This window comes from Populus alba, chromosome 6 (genome assembly GCF_005239225.2).
Source record: "Populus alba chromosome 6, ASM523922v2, whole genome shotgun sequence".
NCBI lineage: Eukaryota > Viridiplantae > Streptophyta > Magnoliopsida > Malpighiales > Salicaceae > Populus > Populus alba.
Window position 1 is genome coordinate 6,717,344 of NC_133289.1, and position 26,457 is coordinate 6,743,800.

General features: G+C 33.4%; 5 protein-coding genes across 6 annotated transcripts; 3 read left to right on the forward strand and 2 right to left on the reverse strand.

Annotated features, from left to right (window-relative positions):
- The first annotated feature begins 963 nt into the window (after positions 1 to 963).
- Positions 964 to 3,284, forward strand: LOC118053422 (uncharacterized). 2 transcript variants are annotated; one of them, XM_035064675.2, is made up of 3 exons: positions 964 to 1,251; positions 1,437 to 1,598; positions 3,160 to 3,284. In XM_035064675.2, the coding sequence occupies exons 1-2, from the start codon at positions 1,090 to 1,092 to the stop codon at positions 1,590 to 1,592; spliced, it is 318 nt and encodes a 105-aa protein (XP_034920566.1). In that variant the 5' UTR covers positions 964 to 1,089; the 3' UTR covers positions 1,593 to 1,598; positions 3,160 to 3,284. The 2 variants fall into 2 exon arrangements, with proteins under 2 accessions (XP_034920566.1, XP_034920565.1); XM_035064674.2 differs by lacking the exon at positions 3,160 to 3,284 and adding an exon at positions 2,475 to 2,782 and having other exon boundaries at positions 967 to 1,251.
- Positions 2,936 to 3,851, forward strand: LOC118053421 (ethylene-responsive transcription factor ERF015-like). The gene is given in 2 exon segments (XM_035064673.2): positions 2,936 to 3,653; positions 3,655 to 3,851. Coding segments are annotated over 2 exon segments (531 nt in total). The 5' UTR covers positions 2,936 to 3,144; the 3' UTR covers positions 3,677 to 3,851.
- A 2,180-nt stretch (positions 3,852 to 6,031) lies between these two features.
- Positions 6,032 to 8,401, forward strand: LOC118053423 (3-ketoacyl-CoA synthase 15). The gene is made up of 3 exons (XM_035064676.2): positions 6,032 to 6,686; positions 6,851 to 7,435; positions 7,602 to 8,401. The coding sequence occupies exons 1-3, from the start codon at positions 6,291 to 6,293 to the stop codon at positions 8,148 to 8,150; spliced, it is 1,530 nt and encodes a 509-aa protein (XP_034920567.1). The 5' UTR covers positions 6,032 to 6,290; the 3' UTR covers positions 8,151 to 8,401.
- A 59-nt stretch (positions 8,402 to 8,460) lies between these two features.
- Positions 8,461 to 10,041, reverse strand: LOC118053426 (serine/threonine-protein kinase Aurora-3). The gene is made up of 5 exons (XM_035064677.2): positions 9,602 to 10,041; positions 9,433 to 9,528; positions 9,016 to 9,230; positions 8,851 to 8,923; positions 8,461 to 8,744 (listed from the first exon to the last, which is right to left on the reverse strand). Exons 1-5 carry the CDS (start codon positions 9,965 to 9,967, stop codon positions 8,643 to 8,645), a joined length of 852 nt encoding a protein of 283 aa, XP_034920568.1. The 5' UTR covers positions 9,968 to 10,041; the 3' UTR covers positions 8,461 to 8,642.
- Positions 10,042 to 12,356: 2,315 nt separating this feature from the next.
- LOC118053427 (glucan endo-1,3-beta-glucosidase 6) lies at positions 12,357 to 17,287 on the reverse strand. The gene is made up of 2 exons (XM_035064678.2): positions 15,991 to 17,287; positions 12,357 to 13,733 (listed from the first exon to the last, which is right to left on the reverse strand). Exons 1-2 carry the CDS (start codon positions 16,320 to 16,322, stop codon positions 12,614 to 12,616), a joined length of 1,452 nt encoding a protein of 483 aa, XP_034920569.1. The 5' UTR covers positions 16,323 to 17,287; the 3' UTR covers positions 12,357 to 12,613.
- Between the last annotated feature and the right edge of the window lie 9,170 nt (positions 17,288 to 26,457).

Genomic DNA, 26,457 nt, shown 5'->3' on the forward strand with positions numbered 1-26,457 from the left:
GAACAAAAAAAAACCATTGGGCAACAACTCTAGTTTTTTTTACCTCAAGGGTAAAGAAATGTTTTAATGTTTTAAAGTTTGTGAAAAAATGAGAAAACCTTTGGTTAATAGTTCTAAGTTTTGTTGATTTTAGGGGTAAAAGTGTATTTTTACTGTGCGAAAATTAAAAAAAAACTCATATACCCCTGAACAATCTTTTAATAGCCAATGAACCATTTGAAAAGACTAAATTACCCCCGCAACAAAAGCTCTAATTTTTTTACACTCAAGGTCAAAATAGTATTTTCACTGTAGTAATTTACAGTAATCTGTGTCCACTGTTACATTGAAATGACAACGCCCTATAGCGTTCTATTAATCAGAACATAATGAAGGTGCTATTTTTTCCTTTTTCATTCCTTTTCTTTTCAATTTTGTCTTTATATTTCTTCTAACGATTATATTAGTTATTTTTAGACTGATCAAATTAACTGAGTTACATCGAGCTAACTCACATAGAGTTTAATTTTAAACTTGTGTTAGACAAGAAGATGAGTTGATAAGTTTTTTTTTTCCTATTAATTTCATTTTTTTTTCTCAATTTTGTTCTCAAATTTTTTTTACTGGCCAACCGGGTTGCTTTTTGACCGATCAAGTCGGTTGGATTACGCCAAATAACTTTTACATGATTTAATTTTAAACTTAAGCTAAACAATAAGTTAAGTCTGAAAGTTTTCTTTATCAATCTTATCCTCATAATATTTTAGCGATTGATCAAATTATCTTTGAACTAAATAAATTAACTAAATCATATCATAACTTCTATATAATTTAATTTTAAATATGAAAAAATCAGATTAATAAGCATACCCTCTCTGGCATGAACTTCTTTTTTTATATTAAAAAATTAATTAATTTAACTCAGCAGTGTAGTGCGATCATGTAAACTTGTTAGGGAATAAATTAAGTTTTCCTAAAAAAAACAAAGGGACAGGTAAGGGCAAAGGTTTCATTTAGGAAACGGTACGTCGTTGGTGTCTGAAGTTCAGAAGTAAAGAGAAAATAGGGTTTAAGCCTTTAAGGATTTGATTGGAGAGAGAGAGGGAGAGGATGAAGTCTGTGGTGGGGATGGTGGTGTCGAACAAGATGCAGAAGTCAGTGGTGGTGGCGGTGGACAGGCTGTTCCACCACAAACTCTACAATCGATACGTCAAGCGGACCTCCAAGTTCATGGCTCACGACGAAAACAACCTCTGCAATATCGGCGATCGAGTCAGTACCCTCTAACTCTCCTTCTTATTCTTCTGTTTTCCTTCTTCTTATTATTATTACTATTATGATGATGAGTAACTGATTGATTAATCAAACAAACAAATAAAATAAATTCAACGAAATGAAAAAAAAAAAAAAGAAACTTTTTAAATTTTTCGAATCTGTGGAGTTGGGTGGGTTTTCAGGTTAGATTGGATCCTTCGAGGCCGTTAAGCAAACGGAAAAATTGGGTTGTTGCTGAAATTCTCAAGAAAGCAAGGATATATGTGCCACCATCAGCAGCAGATAATGCTGCTTCGAAAACTAAAGGGGCGGAAGCACCAACTTCTTCGACCTCCTAAGGAAAGGTTTGTGTGCACAATTCAATCTTCATTCTGTATTTTGTTTCTTTAAAAACAAAAAGTGAAGTGGACTGAGCGAGGAGTATCGTATATGTCATGTTATGAACATTTCACTTTCTACTTAACCTACAAGGTCAAAAGTTTCATGTTCTTGAATTAAGTTGCATCTTCATCGTATTGTGAGAATGCCTGCATGTTTAAGACTTCGATCATAGGTTGCTGACTGGGGCTTAACATTTTGTTCTGCTAGCATTATTGTGATTCTAATCGTGGTGGATATACTTCTCTGATCAATGCTGTTTTTATTCAAATTCTCATAGATTATGGGATGGCTTTTGAAAACAAAAATTGTGAAGGAATGATTAGTGCTCTAACAACTTTGTGTTGCAATTGAGATCTTGTCAGTCTGACTCTTATTGACTAGTATGGCTGGTTAGTAGCGGCAAGCGAGAGCAGATTGGGGTGTTCCTTTTACATTTTCTTCTCTTTTCTTCTCTCTCTCTCTCTCTCTCTCTAAGAAAAATAAAGTGGTTTCAGAGTTCAGAAACATGATAATGGTACAGAAGAGAATGACAACGTGTCTTTGGTAGTGTTGTGTTTTGCTAGATGCTAGTTTAGTATGGAGAAAACATGTAACTTCTACTCTAGTCTTTAATACTCTCTTAAATAACTTCCTGGGTAGTGATTGTTGGAACTCAGAGTTACAGTGTGACATGTAAACATGTTTCAAGACTTGTTAGTACCGGAATATAATTTTGAACAGTTTCATGTTAGCATAGTGCTGGAATTGTGGGAGCACATAAAGGAAAATTGATATTAACCAAAATGGAGTTATCCTGGTTCACCAGATGTAAGCTTGATGTTGCCTTTTCTCTATGACAGGTGATAGTTTGCTCTAGACATTGTGACAGTTTACTCAAGGCATCTGAAAGACTGAGAAGTCTTGGATTGGGATAAGAAACTCCAACAATTGCTTAGAATGAAGGCTGATAGCTGAAATTAAAGTTTTCTGTCTGTGTTTGTTTCGAATTTTGAATTTTTGGATGCATTATAGACAGATGAACCCTTATGGTTACTGAAACATAACAAGAGGAGGCATTTATGTCCTGTTTTGTATTTTGTTTCATCTTGTTTTTTTTGGTACATCATGTCATCTTTCATTAACAGAAATTCCATATTGGTGAGCTTGATATTCTGTCTAATGAATGATAATCTTTACTCATAGAAAGTTGTCTGTTTTTTTTCCTTAATGGGAAGGTTCAGGCTGTTTATTTAAGAATGTCCACGTGACAACTGCATTACATTCGTGTCTTGCCAATTGCTGTTCTTTGCAAATGGAAACTCCAAGTCTATGGCAAGCTGACAACGTGACAGTATCTCCACTGCCACGTGCAGTTTGTAACATCGCGTGCCATTATCATGTTAGCTCCACCTGCTCCCTAAGGCTTGAGCTGCATCACTTATTTTGTTCACATCTAAGTTGCACGATTTGTAGTTACCTGCATTTACCCTAAAACATCTTAAACATTCAATTGTTGAATACCTCCTCCTCATGGATCCCTGTCAGTCCTCTGCTCCTCCTAAGAAAGTTCGACGAGGGAGAAATTCGGGAACTTACAGGGGTGTCAGAATGAGGACATGGGGCAAATGGGTTTCTGAAATAAGGGTTTCGAAGAATGGACAAAGGATATGGCTGGGTTCTTATGATGCCCCAGAGAAAGCAGCTCGAGCATATGATGCTGCCCAGTATTGTATTCGTGGTGAATGTGGGCAATTTAATTTTCCTGCTGAAAGAAGGCCACAACTTCCTAGTGGTCCAGTAGATGCCTTGTCCAAGAAGGAAATAAAGGCTATTGCCTTTAACTTTGCTTCGTCAAATGCATCAGTGTCTCCCTCTGTGATAACTCCGGTGGAAACGGTTGAACCATCCTTGCCCAATTTGCAGGTTTCAAGTGCAACTGGAAATGCAGGTAATGTGGAGGGTTATGTTCCAGCTAGTGCGTCAGTACCAGATTTATGTTCAATAGACAATTTACAATTGGATGATTTACTAATGCTGGACAGAATGGATAGACTCCCTCTAGGTACAAGGTATTTCAAGGTTTTGTTGCAGTAATAGACATGAACTGTTATTTATTCAGTGTGAACATCTTTGTTGGAAACTGTTGCCAGGTAATGAGATCCCCGTTGAGGGGGGAGTACTTAGAATGTGTGTAAACAACAAATTTTCATCTTTGGTAATCGCATTTAGTATTTGAAGTGCATGCATGCACATATGGAAGGACAACACAAATTGATCGACACAATATTTAGTTTCACACCATGCTGTTGACCCGTGCTTTGTGCTTTGTTGTGGGTTGTATCATTTTATTTCAACACAAGAAAATGAATGTGCATGTTGTTAATATATTTTTTGACATCAAGAAAATAATTTAATTGTTAATCAAGAATCATATGTTAATAAATATTAAAAGAAGTTAATGCGATGTGGTGGATTGTAAGTTGATTTTTAACATAGTAGAAGTGTATTACATTACAGATGCAATTCACTAAGTTAATTTTTAAATATTTTTTTTTTAAGTAGGGAAATGTAAAGATGTTTATGATTTAATGAAATAAAGTTAAAAATATATGAATCCATAAATTGAGAAAGAGTTATCAAAGCTATTGAGTACTAAAATAAAAAGCTATATATATAGCTTTTTATTTTTTCTTACAAGAACAAATGATTTTATTTATATCAAATATGAAAGAAAAGATTTAAAGACAAATTACAGTAACTTTTTTGAGACATTATAAAAATATAAAATAGATGTTATTTAAAAAAGATGAACTAATCCATTTTAAGAAATCAAAGTGAGAGAGAGCAACTTGGCACATTTTTTCATGATGTGTTGTATATCACTGCAAGAAACAAGCTATCACCTTTTTTCTTTTATAAAAAAAAGGTTAAACGGCACATCGAAAAGGCTCAAATGTGCGGGTCGAGCTTTATTTTTAATGGGCCAAGCATGTTGGCCACCTAGTCCCACCCATTTAGCCTATTTTCACCTTTTTTTCTCTCTAAAATTTATATTTAATTACTTGAAAATTAATTAATTAAAAATATATTAGATATAATATTTTATTAAATTCTTAAATTTTTTAATAATACATGTGAGATATTATTTTATTGAATACCATTCAATTTTTACTATTTTTTAATAATATTATAACATTCTTTTTATAATATTAACAAATGTTTTTTTTTTGCAAATGATTTTCTTCTTCTTCTTCTTCTTTTTAATTTTCATTTGGTGTCTTTCATGCATGTATATATTTTTATTATTATATAATTAAATAAAAAATAATTTTAAAAAAAAACAAAGTTATTAAACTTAACTAGGTCCTTGACTCAAGTTACAGGTTCAGAAACTTGACCCGAGTTGATCTAAAATATTGTTATTTCAATATTAAAAAAAAAATGATATCTAAATTTTTTTTTAAGTCAAACTGAGTTTTGACTAATCATTTATTTTAGGTTTATAAATAAATTATTATCATTTAATTAAATAAAAATAATGTAATAGCCCCGGCAACACAAGATTTATTTCTCGACCTCACAATTTAATTTTTAGTTAGTATTACCAAATCTTTATAATGGTTATCAATATATATAACTCTCAATGTCAAAATTTAATTTCCTAATGGACACAACTTTTTATAAATTTGATTTGATACATTCAAAAAAAATAATCTACTCTGGAGTATGTTGTGAGAAGCTTTATTTATTTTGTTTTTTTTGTGCAACCAATCTTCTTCTTGGTGTCTTTGATACATCAAAGTTATTTTACGCCAAACTGAGTTTCGACTAGTCATCTACAAAATTTATTTCTCTACTTCACAACTTAATTTTTAATTAGTATTAACAATTTATAATAGTTATCAATATATATAATTCTCAATGTCAAAATTTAATTTCCTAATGGACACATTTTTTTATAAATTTGATTTGATGCATTCAAAAAAATAATATATTCTTGAGTATGTTGTGAGAAGCTTTATTGCTTTTTTTTTTTTCATTTTAATAATAAAATCAAAGTTTTTCTTGATGTTTTACGTGGACAAAATAATCTTTAGATAGTAGAAGCACCGAGTTTTGTAGGGAAATTAAGTGCCTGAAATTTGAGCAAGTATCTGAACTACACTCGTTGAATCATGTAAGCTCCTTGTGACTGGTCTCTATGTTTCCTCTCCTTCAAGGTGGCAAAGCAAAACATCTGCCCACTATTAAAAGTTTGCTTTTTTAAAAAAAATTATTCTAGTTTGAATCTATAAATCTTAAATTATTAAAAATTTATATAATTATTAATTTTAAAATTTATAAAATTAGTCAAGATATACATAAATTTAGACCCGAACAAAAAAGCAAAAAACTTCTGCACCACGCACCAGTTTTCTGGGTGCTAGAAATCTGCTGTTCACTCGCTTTCATGCACAAAGAGCCTGCCTATTTCTGTTAGCTTCTCCTGAGTGGTATTAGCCATCACGTAACTCCATGCTTTATTGTATTATTTCCTGCAACACCTATAAATCCATTCTGTGGCAGCCCTCCTTCTTCACACCCCTTTCACCTCCGATGTTGTCTGGTCTTACGTTGTTTCTCCTTTAACCCTCTTGGTCTCTCCGGTGTTACTTGGTTGCATAAAACTGCCTCCCATGGCAGGAGAGCAGGAGTTATTATCCACTGAAATAGTGAACCGGGGCATAGAGAATTCTGGGCCATATGCTGGATCTTTGAATTTCTCTGTCAGGGTTCGACGAGGATTGCCGGATTTCCTCAACTCGATTAACTTGAAATATGTCAAGCTGGGATATTCCTATCTCCTTAGCCCTGTCTTTTATTTCCTAACAGCGCCAGTTCTCATGGTGATCTTCAGTGCTCAGATTGGAAAGCTCTTCATCTGGCGAGATTTCTGTCTAAAATGCGACCCCATTGATGCACTTTTCGTTGTGGGATTGTTGAGTTTATTTATATACATTTATCTTTATTTTAGCCCTCGGTCTACTTATTTAGTCGACTTTGCTTGTTATCGTCCGCCAAATGAACTCAAGGTAATTAACTTGTGTTCTTCAAATCTTATATATATAAAAAAAACCATGTGTTCTTAATAGATCATTCTTTCAATTGTTGTAAATCAAGTATCATAATCTTGCCAGCAAAAACAATGTGGATTCACACACAGAATAACAGTAATTTCTTGTTATGTTGTGTACAGATTTCGAAGGACGAATTCATCGAGTTGGCGAAGAAATCTGGCAAATTTAATGGTGCCGCCATAGAGTTTCAGCGCCGGGCTCTCAAGAACTCTGGCATCGGAGATGAGACCTACATGCCTAGAATAGTTTTTCAACCTGGACACAGGATAACACTGAAGGATGGCCGTGAAGAGGCAGCGACAGTCATGTTTGGAGCAGTAGATGACCTTCTTGCCGCCACAAAAATAAGGCCCAAGGACATAAAAATTCTTATTGTCAACTGTGGGATCCTAAATACTACCCCGTCACTCTCATCAATGGTAATAAATCACTACAAGCTTAGGCATGATATTCAAAACTTCAATCTCGGTGGCATGGGATGCGCTGCTGGCATTATAGCAATTGATCTAGCTAAAGACCTTCTGAATGCATATCCGGGATGCTATGCACTGGTGGTGAGCACAGAGGCGGTGAGCTATACATGGTACAGTGGCAATGATATGGATATGCTCCTTCCTAATTGTTTCTTCAGACTTGGCGCAGCAGCCATGCTTCTATCCAGTTGCCGCCTTGACCGATGGCGGTCTAAGTATGAACTGAAGCAGGTACTCCCTCTACATTTTTCCTATTCCTTCGTATATTTCTTTTGACTAATCGCAATCTCAAGTCCCTATACATGTGTTGTCCATATAGTTTTGTGCTAGTCAGAGAAATTATAGAATCATACTTGTCAAAGCAGAGCACTATTAACATTTCAAATTTGCTATGCAGCTAGTTCGAACTCATAAAGCCATGGACAACAGAAGCTTCAAAAGCATACATCTAAGGGAAGATGCAGAACGAAAGCAAGGTCTGTCAGTTAGCAAGGATCTGGTTGAGGTGGGAGGCCATGCACTCAAGGCCAACATCACCACTCTAGGCCCTTTAGTCCTTCCTGTGTCTGAACAAGTTCATTTTTTCACTAATTTGCTCTTCAAGAAGAAAAACAGACCGTACATTCCAAACTACAAGCTTGCTTTTGAGCATGTGTGCATCCTAGCAACTAGCAAAAAGGTGCTAGATGAAATACAGAAGAACTTGGAGCTTACAGAGGAATACATGGAAGCATCAAAGAAAACTTTGGAGCGATTTGGGAACACTTCGAGTAGCAGTGTCTGGTATGAACTCGCTTACTTGGAGACAAATACAAGGATCAAACGAGGTGATAGGATCTGGCAACTTGCTTTTGGTTCAGGGTTCAAGTGCAACAGTGTTGTTTGGAAGGCGCTTGGGAATGTTGGGAAGCCCAAGCGGAGTCCTTGGATTCAGGATTCTAACTGAAGGAAATAGTAGGAAAAGGTGGGAGTGAAAGAATATTATTGGTTTATAAATGGAAATTGTTTAGGTTTTTTTGTTATGTGTTTTCAGGAACCGTGACTTAAAATGCCATAAGTACAATCTCAACAATGCATCTCAGGAAAATTTCCTAAAAATGCATTAACTGCCACCGGTCTCTAAATCACTTATTAGATTAAGAATGTGTTTGTTCAAGAGTTGCGACCAGACAGCTCACCTCACAAACAAACACACTCTAAATCGAGTAGGTAGGAAACCACTTCTAGAAATCTAGTCTATTATTAATTAGAGCATAGAACAAAACTGACTGAATATAATTATGATGCATTCACCTTACAGGGTTAATATTCGAGTTCCAAGCAGTGATAATCCAACATCTTTCTAGGTCAATACAACGTTTTAGAAGTAGCTTTGCGTTCTCAAAGACGAGAACATTAGATACAAAATTCAGAATAGAATACAAGTTAGAAAATGTTACTACTTAGCACAGCTGCCCATTGGATTTGCATTCTTGATTATCCATGGGTGCTCCAAGATCTTCTGAAGAGACAGCCTCTTTGAAGAGTCCTTGACCAAAAGCTGCAAAAATGAAATTACCCAGATCACATATTGAACCCCACAGTTATGCAATTCCATGTTGAGACAATACTAGTAAGGCAATACCGTTACTCTAAAAAAAACTTACCCGGGTGATGAGGTTCTTTGCTTCTGCAGAGACAGGAGGAGTGGAAGGAAAAGTAAGATCAACCTTCACAATCCTGCATCACAAAATTCACTTTCCACATAAATCCCAGTTCAATTCTCTACACAAATCAGACCAAATAACCCATTAAAACACAACCCTTCCCACCTTCTGAACGTATCACGCTGACTCTCAGCCTCAAAGGGAGGAGCTCCATAGAGGAACTCATAACAAAGAATTCCCAAAGTCCAGTTATCAACAGCGTAATCATGAGCCTTATTCTCCACCATTTCCGGTGCCAAGTAATCCAAAGTTCCACACATAGTGTGTCTTTTGCTCCTCGATTGCACAGACCACCCGAAATCCGCAATTTTCAGTCGACCCTTCAAATGTTAGCATTCAAACAAAGTTCTCAAACCAACAACAACAACAAAAAAAGATATTTTCTGTTAATAGATCACCTCAAAATTGCTCATTAATCTAAACTGTAATCGAAATATAAGCATACAAGGATTTAAACAAAATTAAGTACAATTATTTAATTAATCACAAATTCTGATTAAAAAACAAATAAAAGCAACACACCTCGTGATCAAGCAACAAATTTTCAGGCTTTATATCTCTGTGAATCACATCCTTCTCATGACAATACGCCAATGCATTCGCCAGACTCGCAACATACTGAAATTAATTAACAATAAAATGAATCATAATAATAATCAGTAAAAATAAATTGAGAGAGAGAGAGACGGACCGTGGCGGCTTTTTGCTCAGAGAGATAACCGCACTTTCTAAGCTCTTTAAAAAGTTCACCGCCGTGAGCGTATTCAAGAATCATGAAGACGCGTTGGTCATCGTGAAACCAACCGTAGAGACGGAGAATGTTAGGGTGACTGAGACTAGTTTGAATCTCCATTTCCCTCTTCAATTGATGATGAATGTTGTACTTGTCGATTTGTTCCTTGAAAATCACCTTCAATGCCACTATGTACTTGCTCTTCACTTCCCTGGCTACATAGACCCGGCCAAATTTCCCTCTCCCTAAGGGTTTTCCGATCTCGAAGTCGGCTATCGACCATCCCCTTCGCCGCGGCTCTGACTTTTTATTGTCTTCTGCCATTTTCGATGATCGATTCAATTCTAGAGCTAGTGTGAGAAGATGACTGCTTTTGAAATTTGGGATTTTTTTTTCGAGTTTCCACCGTTCTGTTTTTTTATTTTCAAGTTTAGTCTTAGCCCGCCCATATTAAAACGCACCGTTTGGACCTTGCATTTTTGTTTCTTTGTTTGTTTGTTTGTTTGTTTTTTTGTTTTTTTTCCTGGTAAACCTCACATTTAAAGTATTTCTTATATCATAATAAAAACTTTATCTCTCAATTATAACATTTAATTAAATATAATTAATAAAATCATTAAGTGTTCACGTACTCCTCATGTGATCCCAGCGGAGGAGGAGGAGGGAATTGAAGAATAATTGTTTTTATTATTTTCTTTAATAAATTAAAAATTAATTTACGAGTTCTAAAATTTAAATTTTTTTTAATAATATAAATCATGTTCTCTTATTATATCAAAACATAAAATTTAAATCTCTCAAATAGTAGTTTTATTCACTCAAATATCTTTCTCTCATACCATATTAAAAAAGCTAAAATTTCTTTTTAATTTCATCACTTAGGATCGCATGAAAAGTAAATAGATAATTGATAAATTTGCTGAATTTTATTTAACTAAATAATCCAATTTAAAAATAAAAGTCATTTGGTAGTACAACTGAAAATTTAAGATTGATGGTGAAATTATATAAATAAATAAAAATTGATATTAAGAGGACCAAAATGAAGCACATCTTAAATTACAGTGACTAAAACACAACCTTTTCCATAAAATTTATGGCAGTGGAGGAGTACCGTGTGGATATCAGAGTGTTGGAAAACAAACCAAATTCGCGAACAAAAGTAAAATCCCCAAGCAAGGCAAAAAGACAGAAATTGCTGAAATTATTTGCACCTAGCTCTTTTTTTTTTTTTTTTTCTTTTTTTCTGATTTCTTTGATTTTGATCCGTGTATGGCAAGGTTTCTTGGAGGATTCTAGAATGCGAGTATCTGAAACAAGTGGAGAGAAATTCATTTCACTTGCAAATGGATCTAATCTTGACTAAAACGAAGCACCATCATCTTCTTTTACCAGCCTATGGCCTCCAATCACTTCACTTGCCAATTGATTAGAGTTTATGGTACCTTATATGCTAAAAAAACCTGAGATTCTTTTTCGAGTTTCACTGTTTATATGAATCATTAACCTCTCTTTTTTTCAATCCAAGTCTTTTTTTTCTTTTTAATTTTGTAATATGTTTTAATTTCATCCTCGTACTTTTTATAACAGTTATTTAGGTTTTCTTTATACCAACCTAGTTGATTGAATCAAGTTAAGACAACTTTAAAATGGATTAGCTTTAAATCGAGGCTAGGTAATGAGTTAAATCAAAATGTATTTTTTTCCTATTAATTTTGTTTGTGTTTTCCAATTTCATCTTTATATTTTTTTTACCAATCGACTAAGTTGCTTTTCGATCAGCTAAGTCAATTCGCTCATGCCAAGTTAAATGTGAGATGATTTTAATTTTAAACTTGAATTATGCAAGTAGTTGAGTCGAGAGGTTTTTTTTCCTGTTTATCTTATTTTTGGGCTTTTTAACAAATCTGTTACTTTGTTTTTAAACCATCCAGATTGATTGGTCACGTTGAGATAATTTTTATATGTTTAATTTTAAATTCAAGTTAGGTAAAAAATCAGATTGAGAGATATCAATGTTGATAAATTGAGTCAGGTTTAACAATATTAAATAATTTTTTACAATCTAAATATTTTTTATTACATTGAAAGAAGATTTTAACCAATTCATAGTGTAACGTGAACCTATAAACTAGTTGTCGCAAGGGACATCTAGACTAAGTGCATGTAAAAAAGATAAAAATAGAAAAAAAAAAAAAGTTACCACATAATTTTATTAGAATTAAAAATCCTAGTTGATCTTTCAGATGTTTCTAGGTAAATGGCTAAAAATATAATAAGAAATATAGCCATCATCCAATAAGTCACACCATGATGAATCAACAACAACAATAGATTGATTGTTTTGGAATCGCCACCTAATAATTAAAAAAATTTGGGATCCCAAAAAAGACATTGATTTATTCAGATATCCAGTGCCAGGTTAATTATGATTAAAAAAAAATAGGCATCACTTTTACCACTTCCACTTCAAAAAAAAAAAAAAAGGGGCATCGTAAAAAAAACATCTTAGTTGCTTGCCAAAACACATAATCTTCTCGGTTCCTTACTGATACCTAGATACAAGGTGTTCTAGTTCATCAGATGAAGCAACCACTCCCCCATGGCTGTTTAACTACTACAACTTTCAGAACAGCTACACCTTTTCCAGCTGATCCGCTCGGTATGATATGGCCTCCATTCGCAAGCTTTATTTTCTAAATATGCATGCATATATTAAATAGTTCAACAATTTATTTTCATACATTCGTTAGTTTCTAGAACACACAAAAACCAAGATACAGTCTTCAATTACAAAATCGCTCTTGGCTAGCTTCCTTTACATCCTACACACCAGATATTAATGAGAATAGTTGATGAAAACTGCTACCACAAAAAGTTAGGAGAGCTTTGAGGTTTACACAATCTCTAGGAAAAATAGAACGAGTTGATGAAAACTGTTACCACAAAAAGTTGGGAGAGCTTTGAGGTTTACACAATCTTTAGGAAAAATAGAATGAGACCTACAACCAAACCCAGTGCTTTCTTGGCATGCCCGGATGCCTGTACCGCACCTCCATAGTATGGCTCAATCATTACCTCAAATCTGCAAGTTCCAGTAGATGGATCTGTCTTAGTGATTGTTGAAAGGTTTGGAAACTTGCATGCATCGTCAAGTTGATTTTGTATCTGGAAATAACTGTTAAATGCATATGAAATGTTCCCCCTAGCATCCAAACTTCCACATGATGTCCCATAACCAAGTCGAGTGCAGTCAGCTAGTCCGCAGGCATAGCTTACACTTAGTGGCACTTGTGGGTCATCAAGCTTGGCCGATGGCTTCATCACACACCATTTACGCTCCAGGTAGTTGACTCTTCTTGCTGGAATTAAAGCTCCTGTATTTGTTGTGCCAAGGTTGAAAGCATATTTGGGCATTCCATCAAATGTAAATACCCCCCAGTGCCGTTCGAAGTTCCCAGGATCAACACTCTTGGCATCCTCATCAATCAGACTAAACAAATAGGCATTAATATCAGCATTAGGCCTTAATGGAGTCCCTTTCCCACTGGAAATATGTGACATGAAACCTTGGTTGAAACGCTGGGCATATTCTATGTTAGCATTCCTGTCCCCATCAGTTGGCCACCCGATCTCTCCAACAATGATAGGCAAATTCCCAAATCCATTCTTTTGTAGGGCATGCACAAGAGTATCATAGTTAGCATCAAACATGTTATAGTAGGATGTGCCGCCATCATTTACAGGATTTGCATTGCCATCGAAGAAGGCATAATCAACCGGGAATTCAGCATCAGAGTACAGGCTTATGAAAGGATAGATATTCACAGTGAAGGGGGCAGTGGCATCATTCAAGAATTTGACAATGGCAAGCATGAGATCATGGATATCAGCTCGAAAGTCACCATCAGAAGGAAGTCCACTTGAGCTCTCATAGACATCAGCATTCAGAGGGACAGTGACCTTTACTGAATTGCCAAGCCCAGCTTTTATCAGAGCAGACTGGACATTCTGAAGAGCAGGGAATGTTGTTCTGAGAAAGCTTCCATTGTACGTTTGCAAGAAAGGTTCATTTCCAACTGCAACATATCTGTACAAGAATAATTTGATTAGTTAGACAAAAAGCAGAATAATTACAGTGTCGAGTCACGCCCATATTTCTGCACTTGATGTCAAGTTTTCACAAGACAACAAAATAGCAGAAGTCTATGGAACCCTTTTATCTTTCTTATAAACCTCCAAAGATTTCATCACCTCTATCTAGACAAAATAAAATTACACCAAAATCGTTTGAGTACACATTTCATGTCTAAGGGCATATAAGAACCTATAAATCCAAGATGGCCATGACAAATTCCAGGACATGCAAGAGATGTATGCCCATCCAATCTGCTAAAGCCCATCATTTCCATACCATACATTTAGAAAGGATGAATGTTTGAACTTTTTTTTTCAGACAGATTATATCAGCCAAATACATAAAGATGCCAGTGCCATTATGTTAATGATGTCTCCCATAGTTAACACTACATGCACTTGCTTTCAAGAGCTTTTTTTGCAGAGGTGAATTTCAGGACAATTTCACATGCAGGGTAACATAAAATTAGCAGAAAGCACAAGTGATTTTATTGACAAATAGAATCTATTCACATCTGATGATATGAACAGTGATGGAATGATGTGAACTGTATTTCTGGATGTTTAAATATGAGATTTCTACAAGAAAGAAATAGAGCCACTAACATCTAGTGTAGCTGAAGATAGAAACAAATGGGACCACAAAGTTCAGTTCAACTAATATGATCCCATATCATTAATATTCTGGAGGAAATTGTTAAGAGTTGCTGGCTCCAGATTGTAGTTTGATTGTTCTATTGCTTCTTCTTTTTTTTTTTTGGAATTTTGCAGGCAAGGTTACCTGACTTCGCTTTGCACAGTTTGTGGCCTTTTTTACACTTTGATAGTTCAATTCCTCTTCCGACATAACATTTTATAATCCAAATGTACAATGGGAAAACAAGAAACTTATGAAAACAGAAGGCCTTTTGGGAACCTAAATGGGGATTGCACCCAAACTATGAATGTTGGAGCACAGAAGAGTCAGAAAGACCATGATGCTTCCCTCAATCAACTTTATGTTTGTCCGATGCATCATAAATTATTCCAGTTCATTTCTTTCATGTGAACCAAAGCCAAGACAAAAAGATAAGATTTCATATTCAACTCTTTCTAGACCAAGCACCACCATCCAATGGGCAAGATTAATCGAAGAATAGGGCATGGAATCACCCAAGACATGCAAGAAACCATGACTGAAGAATGGGGCTTAAAGTTCACTGGAAGAAGGGACCTGAGATTCGGCCAATACCTAAAAGGTGCAACTTGAACTCCATAACACATTTGCCGATAAATGAGCTAGACAGTAGAAAATCTTGAGATATTTTGGAGAGTATATTCGGAAATCTCTAAGCAGGAACCAAGGCAAGTGACTAACTTTCATGCAATAGAACTCATAAAATCACTTCTTGATGTAGCAATTTCAAGATAAACTAGGAATCCCCAACATAAATAACTTATAGAGAAAGATAGAGAAAACAAAAGGCTATAAGATAAATCATGGTAAGACAAATTCACAAAAGTGCCAAGCATCAAACACAACCCCACAATTACGTAGCCAAGTTAAGTTACCTTCATCGGGTTGTCTCTTGGCTGTATCAGATAAAAACATATAGCCAGAGCAAGAATCAATTTGTTGGTGTTAACATGATGATAAAGCACATAGTCATTTAGTCAATCCAAATTCTAATTGAAACCTTTTGGAGTTATGACTGTGCTGTCCGCAATAAATCTAGAGGGACCACAGCAAAATATGCAAATAAAATCTGTCACCAATAACAAAAAGGCTTTAGTTAATTCAAATTCTAATTGAAATCTTTTGCAGAACATGACATTGCTTAGTTAGTCTGCAATAAATCGAAGGGGACATCAGCATACTGTACAGATAAATCAGCCAACAATTAAAAGGGGGCTTTAGACATCATTACAGATCAGTTTGAATGAGGCAGACAGAGAGAAGGCTCTCAGACTGATTAAGGCAAGATATAATGACAACCCAGCATCTAACTTACTAAATGTAATCTTGAACATAAGACCAGGCAACATCCTTACCCTCCGAGCAATATTTCTCTCAACAACCACAAACTAAAAGATAAATTATCACAATAATGGCCAAGAGACAGTTCAAAGGAAGGACAGCAAACAATTAATTTCAGCTAATAATCTCAATTTCTTGTAAACCAAGCCAGGAAACAATACGCGCGCACATAAAAAGCAAGAGTAAATTTGACCTGATGTTGACATTATTTGAGGTCACATGTGCGGAGACATTTTTGGAAACCCATTTCTCAGCAGCCTTCATGCTACTAGCCAGAGTAGCAAGCATGTCATTTGGGATACCCACCATGACCTCAATCCCAGTCTTACCAAGAGCTCTTAGAGTATCATAATCTGCATCAAAAAGCTTAACCTTTTGGATCCCATTTTCCCTAAGCAGCCTCACCACAATTGCTGGATCCAAAGGGTGGGTAGCTTGCGTTCCCCAGTTGGCACCTATGGTCATTGCACCACTCACCATTGAAAGCAATGAAACTAATCCAATAGCCGCATGATACAACCGCATCTTTCCTTTTCTTCAAACAAATGAGCTAAGCTTCTTTCTGAAAGTGATGACGATAACAATAACAGCACAGAACTGGAGTAGATAGTGATGACAACAACAATACAAGATATGCTTAGGGATTAGTCTCTAGTAAAGAGACAAATCTTACAAGCAAGTACAAAAAAAGGGAATTAATCTTTCAGAGGCAAACCAACTATAGAATCCCCAGATGCAAAAGTAGCTAGAAGAGTAGGAGGCCAATCAAATCTAGTTTTGATGAAAAGGATGGGTATATAGGTGGTCTTAATTATAAGTAGTAGTAGTAGTAGCAAGTACAACAATAAAGCAACAAGCTTTAAAGTAAAACTCTAACATCTGAAAACAGAAATATTGGAATTTGCAAGAGCATGTCTTCCATGAATCGCAAAAGAAAGAAAAGAAAAGAAAAGGGAGTTGTCAACTTAAGTTGAAATCATCAAACAAACTAAAATTGAAAGAGAGAAAGCTTAAGTGAAGAGAGGGAGATTAAGCTAAAGTAAGAAAGATTTTGAACAAAAAAGCTGGTAGACAGAGAGAGTAACAACTTACATTAGTGGTAACTAGGAACCAGATTCGTAAATAAGACAAGATTAAGCTAAACCAAAAAAGTAAGAAGGAAAGATTTACAACAAAGAAGCTGGGAGACAGAGAGTAGCAACTTGCATCAGTGATAACTAGGAACCAGATTCGTAAACAAGACAGCGCACTGAGTGCAAAAAACAAAACCAGAACAAACAAAGCGAAAAGTTGGGGTTTATTAAAGCGCGGAAGAGAGAGGGAGAGGGGGAGGTGTAGCCAGGAGGAATGTGAGGTCGTGAAGAAGTTAAGAATCCTGCTCCTGTTGAAGCAGGCAGTATTTTATTAGCTAAGCTAAAGATCGAACTTGTTAGAAGAGTTGTAATACTGAAGCATGAAAAAGGAAGGAAGGGTCCTTGCTCCATACAAACACTACCACGCACTCACTGACTGACACCTGGCCTGCAACTAAACAAAAGTAGAGAGACAAAGAGAGAGTGATTTATAGCGTGTTTAGGAGTGTTATTATTGTTGTTTTTTAAAGTGTATTTTTATCGAAAATATATTTTAATAATATTTTTTTAATTTTTAAAAATTATTTTTAAAATCAATATATTAAAATAATTTAAAAATATTAAAAATATATTTATTTAAATTAAAAAAAATTAAATTTTTTTAAAAAGCACTTTTTTACCTTAATGCCAAATGTTATTTTAGGTAGAGGGGAGTGAGAGGAGGTGCCGTCACATTAACATATGAAAATGAAAACAAAAAACGAAATTGTAAATTATAAATAAGTCCCTATATTTTATTGAAACTAGATAATTAGTCCATGTAGTTTCGCGATCGACAATCCTCGGTTCAGTAACTTTTAGTTCTCGGAATGACTTCTTTCATAAGAAAACTTTCCCACATTACATAAATAAATAGTCTCTCCTTGAACCTTTCTATTTAAAAAAAAAAAATAGATAGATGTATGGATTAGAAATATAGTTTATAAACAATAAGGACTAATTAATTAGTCTCATTAAAGTAAGAGGACTAGATTATAATCAACTCGCAATAAATTGAAACAAATATCTTGAGTCGGGTGTCTGTCTGCAACATTGGCAAGACAGGATTTGGCAGGCATCTTTGTTTCAGCTATGTAATAATAATTTGATCATTCATCTCTCCAACGGCTACTTTCGGTGGTCGCATGTCGGTCATTATTTACTGGGTTTGGACCAGATCTTCTTGTTCAGACACCAAACCCAACTATAACCCAATTTATTTTTATATTTTATAAATATTTTATAAAAAAAATAATTTTTTTATTTTTTATTTGTATCAAATTATTTTTTAATTATTTTAATGTGATAATATTAAAAATAAATTTTAAAAAAATATATTATTTCAATGTATTTTCAAATGAAAAGCACATTGAGAAGCAACCGTTGTTATAATACTAAACGAGCTCATAGCTGGCTTGCACTAGAGTCGAGTTAAATTTTATTTAATGTAAAAAACATAATCAGGTATTATTAACATTTGTCTAGTGAAAAAAAAATAAATCATGCAGAAAATGACTTGAAGTGACCCGATCAACTTGGCAGGTCCAAAGACAATCTACGCAACTGATAAAATCATAGTTTGACTAAAAATTTAACACATATTTAAATATATATATATATATATATGTGACAAGAACATATTGGATTGACTGTGGCCATACTAGGTTAACCAAATAAATTTATGGTCCAGGTTATAAAACCATAATAACCCTGAATAAAGTAAAAAATAAAATAAAATTAAAGTCTAATTCTTAAGTAACCCAATGTTGAAAGATAAAATAAAAAAAAAATATTTTAAAAAAATCACAAATCTACGACCTAGGTCATGAGATCAAGATAATCTTATAAAAAGTAAATCAAAATAAATTATGAAGCTTAATTTCTTATTAATCAAATATTAAATGATAAATTTGAAAAAAAAAATCAATTAAAAAATACTTAAATAAAACAACTTGAATCAACATGAATTGACCCGTCAAACTTAGGACCTAGATTATGAGACTAGTATAACCTCATAAAAAGTAAATTGAAAAAATAACCTGAGTGAACTTGGGTTAACCTGTTAAACTTATAATCGGGTCAATGAGATTGGGATAATCTCATAGAAAGCAAATCGAAACAAAGTATAAAATTCAATTCTCAATTAATCCATTGTTGAAATATGCTTTTTTAAAAGGAAAAAACAATCTAAAAAAATACCGCAATAAAATAACTTGAGTATACCTGGGTTAACCAGTAAAACCTATGTCATGAGACCAAAAAAACCTTACAGAAAGAAAACTAAAAAATGTCATAGAACTTATTTCATAATCAACTCAATATTAAATAGTAAAATTAAAAGAGATCAATTAAAAAAAAACTTGGGTCAACTAAGTTAGTATGTCAAACTCACAATATAGGTCATGAGATTGAAATGATTTTAAAAAAAGCAACTCGTAATGAATCATAAAGTTCAATCATTGATAAACTAAATGTTGAATAATGAATTTAAAAAACAAAAAAATATGGATTGAAAAAAGACAAGAAAAAAAAACATTATTGCAATTAACAATGTTTTGTAAGGTGGTGTTTAATAAAAAAAAAACACATCTTTTAGTTTTTGTTAATTAATTTATGATTTCATAGGATAAGATAGGATATGATAGGAGTTAATTACACCTCCATTGCTATGATTTAATTAGTTAAATCTTTTTATTATGGGATCCCTTAACAATATATTTTGTTAATAATCAGAACCATTTGCTATGAGTGATTTTTTGATATTCTTTAATTTTTGAAATGTTTTAAATATTGATTTTCATTTCTTGCTTCTAGAAATAATTATAAAATATTAAACAATGAACCATAAGCCTATGTTGGGCTCATTAAGCCCGACTTAAATTCCAGAAAAGATTTATAAAAGGTTTCCAATGAGGTTCACTAGCTCTATAGCACTCAGGGTTTATTAGCAATACCTGTTAAATAAAGACTCATTAGTGATGATTCGTACTTTTGATGTAATTTGTGAGTATTAAACTTGTCGCACCCGACATCGCGGCGGCCCTAAAAATATAATTCTCTAGAATTATTATGGAAAAAGAACAGATTTCTGGCATCCGGTTCTTTTAGGAAAAATATTTTCTTTGAGGAGTCGCCACCTAATATTATGGTCACTGGGAACCCTAACTGGTCAACAGAGATTCTATAGTTCAGGATTGGTTACGTAAAAGGAAAGATATTATCACCCCTTAAACGTTCTGCCTAAGACAGACTGCATTGTTGATATTGTCTTAAATTGCTAAATGTTTATTAGTTTATGCTATGATGATTTGTTTATAATATTCCTGACTCTGGCGCCAGTGAATATTCGAGCTTGAATAATTCCAACTCTGGCGTTGGTAAAAATTTGTAGCTACGAAAAAAATTAGATCAATATTTTTTAATTCCCTACTAGCGCCAATAATTAAATTTAAAAAATATATATTTTAAAGCACGCACATATTTTATTTTTCTAGCTAAATAAAATAAAATACAACGAATAAAAATAATATAAATTTAAACTGGTATTTTTATTCATGATTCTGGCGTCAATGAATAAACCAGTAAATTTACATTATTTTTATTCATGCATACACATTTTTTAATTTTTTCTGTTTTTTAATTTTTCTGTTTTTTTCTAATTTTTAATTTAATTTTTTTTTTGGGGCTGGGTCAGCCCAGCCGGTCACTGGCCCAAGCCGGTGACCAGGCTGGGCTGAGCAACACGCGTGCGCTAACGCACGCTTGTTGCTTCAGTGTGCAAGTGAATTAAAATTCACTTGCACATAGCCAATGCTAATTAAATTAACAAAGAAGCAAAGGGTTGCTTACCTGGTGCTGGAGACCGAAGACGCTTGCAGTGCTGATGGAGACGATGGGGAGATTAATGTTGGTCTCTGTGTCTCCTGCTTGCGTTTTCCTTTTGCTTCCCCTGTCTTTCTGTTTTGAACTTCTTCCCTTGCTTTTTAACTTTGCTCGTCGCCCCGGTTATTGAGAATGGAAGGGACGAAGACGATGATGAAACTGGTTGGCCGACACTACCTCTTCTTCTCTGCTCCTTCTGCTTTCCTTTGCTTCTGTGTTCACCGATTGCTTTCGTGTTCCAATAGCTTCTAAGATGATGAAGGAACTAAGAAGATGATGAAGACGCTGGCTGGATTTATTTTGACTGATTTCTGGGTTGTTCCTTTTTTTTTTACAGAACAAAGACAATGGTTGCTCCTCTTTTTTGTGAATTTGTTTTCTCTGGATTTCTACTCTGGGTATTTTTCCTCTGTTTTTCGGGTTTCGGTTTTTCCTTTGTCTGTAGGGACAAAAGCAATGGCAAAGCCAATACTCCTATCCTTCCTGCTCCTTCACTTTTCCTTCTCTTTTCTGTGTTTTGGTTTTTTTTTGTTCTGTATTTCTGCTTTGATGTTTGCTCTGATTTTCCCCGGTTTCTGGTTTTTCGTCTGGGTTTTAGCTTCTTCCTGAGTCTTTTTCCCCGCCCCCTGATTTCTTCGTCGTTCCTCTGTTTTATAGAGTCTGATCGGTGGTAACGAACGACATGTAGAGGGACGGCAACATTAAAACGTCCATAACTGAGGTGAGCGGATGATTATTACCCATAACTGCTGGAAAACGGTTGTTGGCTTAAAGAAGAAGAAGATGACCAGCATCTTCAAAACGACGCCATTTGGAGATAACAGTGGCCATTTTCACTTTGACCCGCGAAGTTTCGAAAATTTTATAATTAAGCCCCTGATTTAAACCGTAATTTCTCCTTCATTTCGGCGCCTTTTACAAGTTAGTCCTTGGACTTTAATCTGCTGCAATCGTGTCCCCAATTAACCCCAAACTTTGCTAGTTTTTCAATTAAGTCCCTGATTTCATTAATTTAATTAAATCCAAGTCCAATTAAGTCTCAAAACTTATCAATTCTCCAATTAAATCCTTGATTAGATGAATTAAATCAATTCCAAGTTTAATTAAGTCTCAAAACTTATCAATTCTCCAATTAAATCGTTGATTGGATGAATTAAATCAATTCCAAGCTTAATTAAGTCTCAAATTTATCAATTCTTCAATTAAACCCTTAATTGGATGAATTAAATTAATCCCAAGCTTAATTAGATTAATTCCAAAGTTTAATTAGACCCCAAAACTTCCAATCATGTTGCCCTTAAACCAAATTTATATTCATTCTTCATTTATTTCATTTTACTTGTTTTTCCAACATTATTATTATTATTATTATTTCATCATCTTTTTTTTATCCTTTTCAGTAAATAAAATAATAATAATAATAATAATAATAATTAAAATAAAATGATCAAAAATTGGGTTATGACAAAACTAAAAATAATACTCTTAATTCTTTTGGTGAATATTATGTTGAAGATTCTTAATACTTTTCACTTTAATGTCAATGAATATTAGACAAAAAAGAATCTTTACTTGTTTGAGAATCAAAGGGATATGCAAAAATCCTTTAATATTTAAAGCAATGATCTATGTTGAGTCTATATATTCTAAACATAAAAACAAACATCAAGACATTTTTTTTTGGGTTTGTTAGCCTAATAGGCCTTTTAATTTGGGGCAAGTTCCAATAAATTTATAAATTTATTGTGGAATCCAAAAATGCACGATAAATATTTTTTTTGTAAAATGTTAAAACAAACATATTTTTTTTAATGATAAAATATTAAAGCATGTAAAAAGGTTTTCTTTTTCTTGTTTTTTCTTTAGATGAGAAACTTAGTTATGGAAGATTTAAAAGAGAATGTTTAGAATTTTATTTTTTTCCCAATGACTACGATTGGGCAATAAGCAAGCAATAATCATACTAAGTTACACGTATTATTATTCATGTAAGAAGCATAATAATATCAAATGACATAACTCTTATTACCCTCCTAAAAACATAACCATATTCTCATATCATATATCTTTTTCATCAGATAACTTTTTTCAAAAAAACAAAAGGACCCTCAATCAACTCATTAACCTTATACCCATGTATGCTAGCATAAATGAAAAGAAAAGTGTGTGGGCTACCATCCGTGCTTTTACAAAAATAGATAAATTTTTTGTTTTTACAGAAAAATAAAATAGACACCTTAACTAACTTTATAATGAAAAGGACTACAACATGCATTATTAAAAATAAAAGAAAGTTTTATTTAAAAAAGGAACTTATGTTAGTGTTAATACTAAAAGGGCTTCAAAACCTACCTTTTTGTCTATAGGTTCCCACCACGCCTAAACACTTAGGACTTGACCTTCATAAGTACTACAACTTTGTTGCCATCAAGAAAACTTGAAATCAACTCTCTATTTCCTTCATAAAACAAAAAGCTTGCACACCCTACATAAGAAAAAAAAAATTGATTTATCTTTCATTATCAAAAGTTTAGCGTGCCTCAAGGTGTCTTTTTAAAGACCTCCTCATCTTTAACTCATGATTAATAACATGTGCTTATAAACCTACAAAGCTAACCTATAGACCCTCAATTTAGAGGAAACACAAGCTTAAACACTACTTAAAATAATAATAATAATAATAATAATAATAAATAAATAAATAAATTGGTTCCTTCTCTCATTTCAAATAAATCAAAGCATCATCCCTAAGATAAGACTTTATATAATTTGGTAAGAAGGTTTACCTAACATGGTCATTCACTAACACACCATCATCATGAAAATAAAAAGGAAATATAATATACAAGCTGAAACAAGAGCAAGAAAATAGGCAAAATCTCATGTATAAGAGAATGAAAAGGAAAATATCTAAATCTACACATTCAAGTTATAGTTACCATGTGATAGGGAGAGTTATTAGAGTGATACCTATAATGGTGATGTAGGTTTGATTTTGTGCTCACGAATGATGCTAGGTATCCTTTTTCTTTCTTATGAAAAACAAGGGCTTAGGGAAACTCACAACCCTGACACAATCCAATTTATGGTGTTTAAAGCTAGCTTTTGAGAGTTGCAATGCAACTTCTCTTCTATTTCCTTAGATAATCCCTAGACTTCTCCTCCTACCCACGACTCATTTTCTAGTCTTTCCTCCTCACCTTCATTCTTTGTCTTTTTCTATTCCCTTCCCTCATTGTATTTCTCTCTCTTAATCTCTTTCTCGTTGTATTGTTATTTTTTTTCTTTTCATTATTCTTTTTTTTCCTTGCTCATTATCTCTTGGTGTCCCCCTGCTATCTTAGGGTTGTATATATAGAAGATTCAAGAGTAGTATTTACCTTCCCACTTTGAACCAATATGAGCCTTTGAAACAAATTAAATTGGTCTTCACCTTTTAACAAATTCAATTAAACTTATACTGGATCAAGGTTATTAGAGGGATGGCTTGGGCATGGAATTTGGCATAGTATTATAAAGGATCAGAGCTATTAGATTGGGTTTTGAGCATAGTTATTAAACCTAATCTGAGGGTTGATTCGGTCAAGGGATCGGGTCCCGGGTTTCATGGGCCAACTCGGGTCAACCCGAAAAAATTAAAAAAAAATATTTAAAGCTTTAATATTTCATATGAAAAAATTAGGAAAAAAATCCATGTAAATATAATCTATAAATATTGTAAATAATAAAGTTTAAAAGAATATTAAAAAAAAAACATTTTCCCCACATTGAAGAAATAACTTTTTTCTTAGGAACATAAAGTATATATATTAACAGGTTTCAAATCCTACATTGTAAAAACATAAACTTTTTTCTTTGGAACATAGAGTATATATACTAATGGGTTTCAAATCCCATATTAAAAAAACATAACTTTTTTTCATGGAAACATAGAGTATATATATGAAAAGGCTTCAAATCCCACATTGAAAAGTTATTATGTTATCCCTTTAAGTTGAAGTATTTAAACCAAAAAGTTTTGTATCCCACATTGAAAAAACATAACTTTTTTCTTGGGAACATATAGTATATATACGAAAGGATTTCAAATCTCACAATGAAAAAACATAACCTTTTGATTTAAATACTTCAACTTAAAAAAGGAGCTTCAAATTCCACATTGAAAAGATAATATATTATCATTTATCCCACATTGAAAAAATATAACTTTTTTCTTGGGAACATTGAGTATATATACTAATGGATTTCAAATCTCACATTGAAAAAACTTAACTTTTTTCATGGGAACATAAATTTTATAAAACATTTTGGTTTATAAAACTTTTTGGTATATATACTTCAACTTAAAGAGGAGCTTCAAATCCCACATTGAAAATATACTATGTTATCATTTATCCCACATTAAAGAAATAATTTTTTTCTTATGAACATATATTAATGGGTTTCAAATCCCACGTTGAAAAAATATAACTTTTTTTATGGGAACATAAAGTATATATACAAAAGGGCTTTAAATCCCACATTGAAAAGATATTATATTATCCATTTAAGTTGAAGTATTTAAACCAAAAAGTTTTGTATCCCACATAAAAAAAACATGACTTTTTTTTCTTGGGAACGTATATAATATATACTAATGGGTTTCAAATTCCGCATTAAAAAACACATGACTTTTTTTCTTGGGAACATATAATATATATACGAAAGGGCTTTAAATCCCACATTGATAAGATACTATGTTATCCATTTAAGTTGAAGTATTTAAACCATTTTTTTTAATCCCACATTAAAAAAACATAACTTTTTTCTTAGGAACATAAATTATATATACTAATGGGTTTCAAATTTCACATTTGAAAAAAAAAAAACCAAGTCTCGTCTGGGTTCGCCTGGGTCGACCGGATTTTGTCGGGCTATTTCCTCGACCAGTCTTTTATCAAACCCGAATTGGTCCAACCACTAGGTCCCGAATCGACCCACCGGGCCGGGTTTTATAACTAGGGTTTTAAGGTTGGGATTGCAAAGAAGATGTTAATGTGTAAAATGTGTGTTTTTTTTATCCCTCTAAGTAGAAAAGGAGATCAAAATGGATAAAAAGGTTGGTCTCAACCATGTTTTTTTAAACTAGAATTAGAGGTGGAGCACATTGAGCAACACATCATCCTTTTTTTAAATGTTAGATTGGATGACATGTCATTCATATTTTAAAATTAGGGTTCCTGGCCTAGATGGATGATAAGTCGTATGAAGGAGGAATCTGGGCTCTTGATTGTAATCGAATGACATATCACTCGATCGATTGTAATCGGATGACATATCACTCGAGGTATTGGACGATGTGTAATCTAAAAGATTTTAATTAAGGTTCCTTTTATTTGGCTTAAATGGCACCATTTCATAAAAACAAAGTAGTCTTTAAATTACATCATTCTTTAAAATTTGGTCATTGATTTTGAAACTTTGCAATTAGGTCCTCAATTAGCCCTAATCTCAGGAATCTTTTCAATCTTACCCCTAACCATCTTTAACTAGCCCCCAGGACTTCAACGCGTGTTACAAAATGATTTTTGGTCTCAAAAGTTTTTAATTTACCCCTTAGTCGACCTTTTAACTTTAAATTCTTTCAATCTTACCCCTGATAAGTCAATTTCATCACTCAATTTGCA

Bases quoted from the DNA above. Each gene is read 5' to 3' on its own strand.
- LOC118053423 (XM_035064676.2), top strand. From the start codon at position 6,291: ATGGCAGGAGAGCAGGAGTTATTATCCACTGAAATAGTGAACCGGGGC. The intron at 6,687-6,850 runs GTAATTAACTTG...TGTTGTGTACAG, and splicing joins GTCCGCCAAATGAACTCAAG to ATTTCGAAGGACGAATTCAT. The intron at 7,436-7,601 runs GTACTCCCTCTA...TTTGCTATGCAG, and splicing joins CTAAGTATGAACTGAAGCAG to CTAGTTCGAACTCATAAAGC.
- LOC118053427 (XM_035064678.2), bottom strand. From the start codon at position 16,322: ATGCGGTTGTATCATGCGGCTATTGGATTAGTTTCATTGCTTTCAATG. The intron at 13,734-15,990 runs GTCAAATTTACT...ATTCTTGTACAG, and splicing joins TCAAATAATGTCAACATCAG to ATATGTTGCAGTTGGAAATG.
- LOC118053422 (XM_035064675.2), top strand. From the start codon at position 1,090: ATGAAGTCTGTGGTGGGGATGGTGGTGTCGAACAAGATGCAGAAGTCA. The intron at 1,252-1,436 runs GTCAGTACCCTC...GTGGGTTTTCAG, and splicing joins TCTGCAATATCGGCGATCGA to GTTAGATTGGATCCTTCGAG.
- LOC118053426 (XM_035064677.2), bottom strand. From the start codon at position 9,967: ATGGCAGAAGACAATAAAAAGTCAGAGCCGCGGCGAAGGGGATGGTCG. The intron at 9,529-9,601 runs GTCCGTCTCTCT...AATTAATTTCAG, and splicing joins CTGAGCAAAAAGCCGCCACG to TATGTTGCGAGTCTGGCGAA. The intron at 8,924-9,015 runs GTGGGAAGGGTT...TTTGTGATGCAG, and splicing joins CAGCGTGATACGTTCAGAAG to GATTGTGAAGGTTGATCTTA.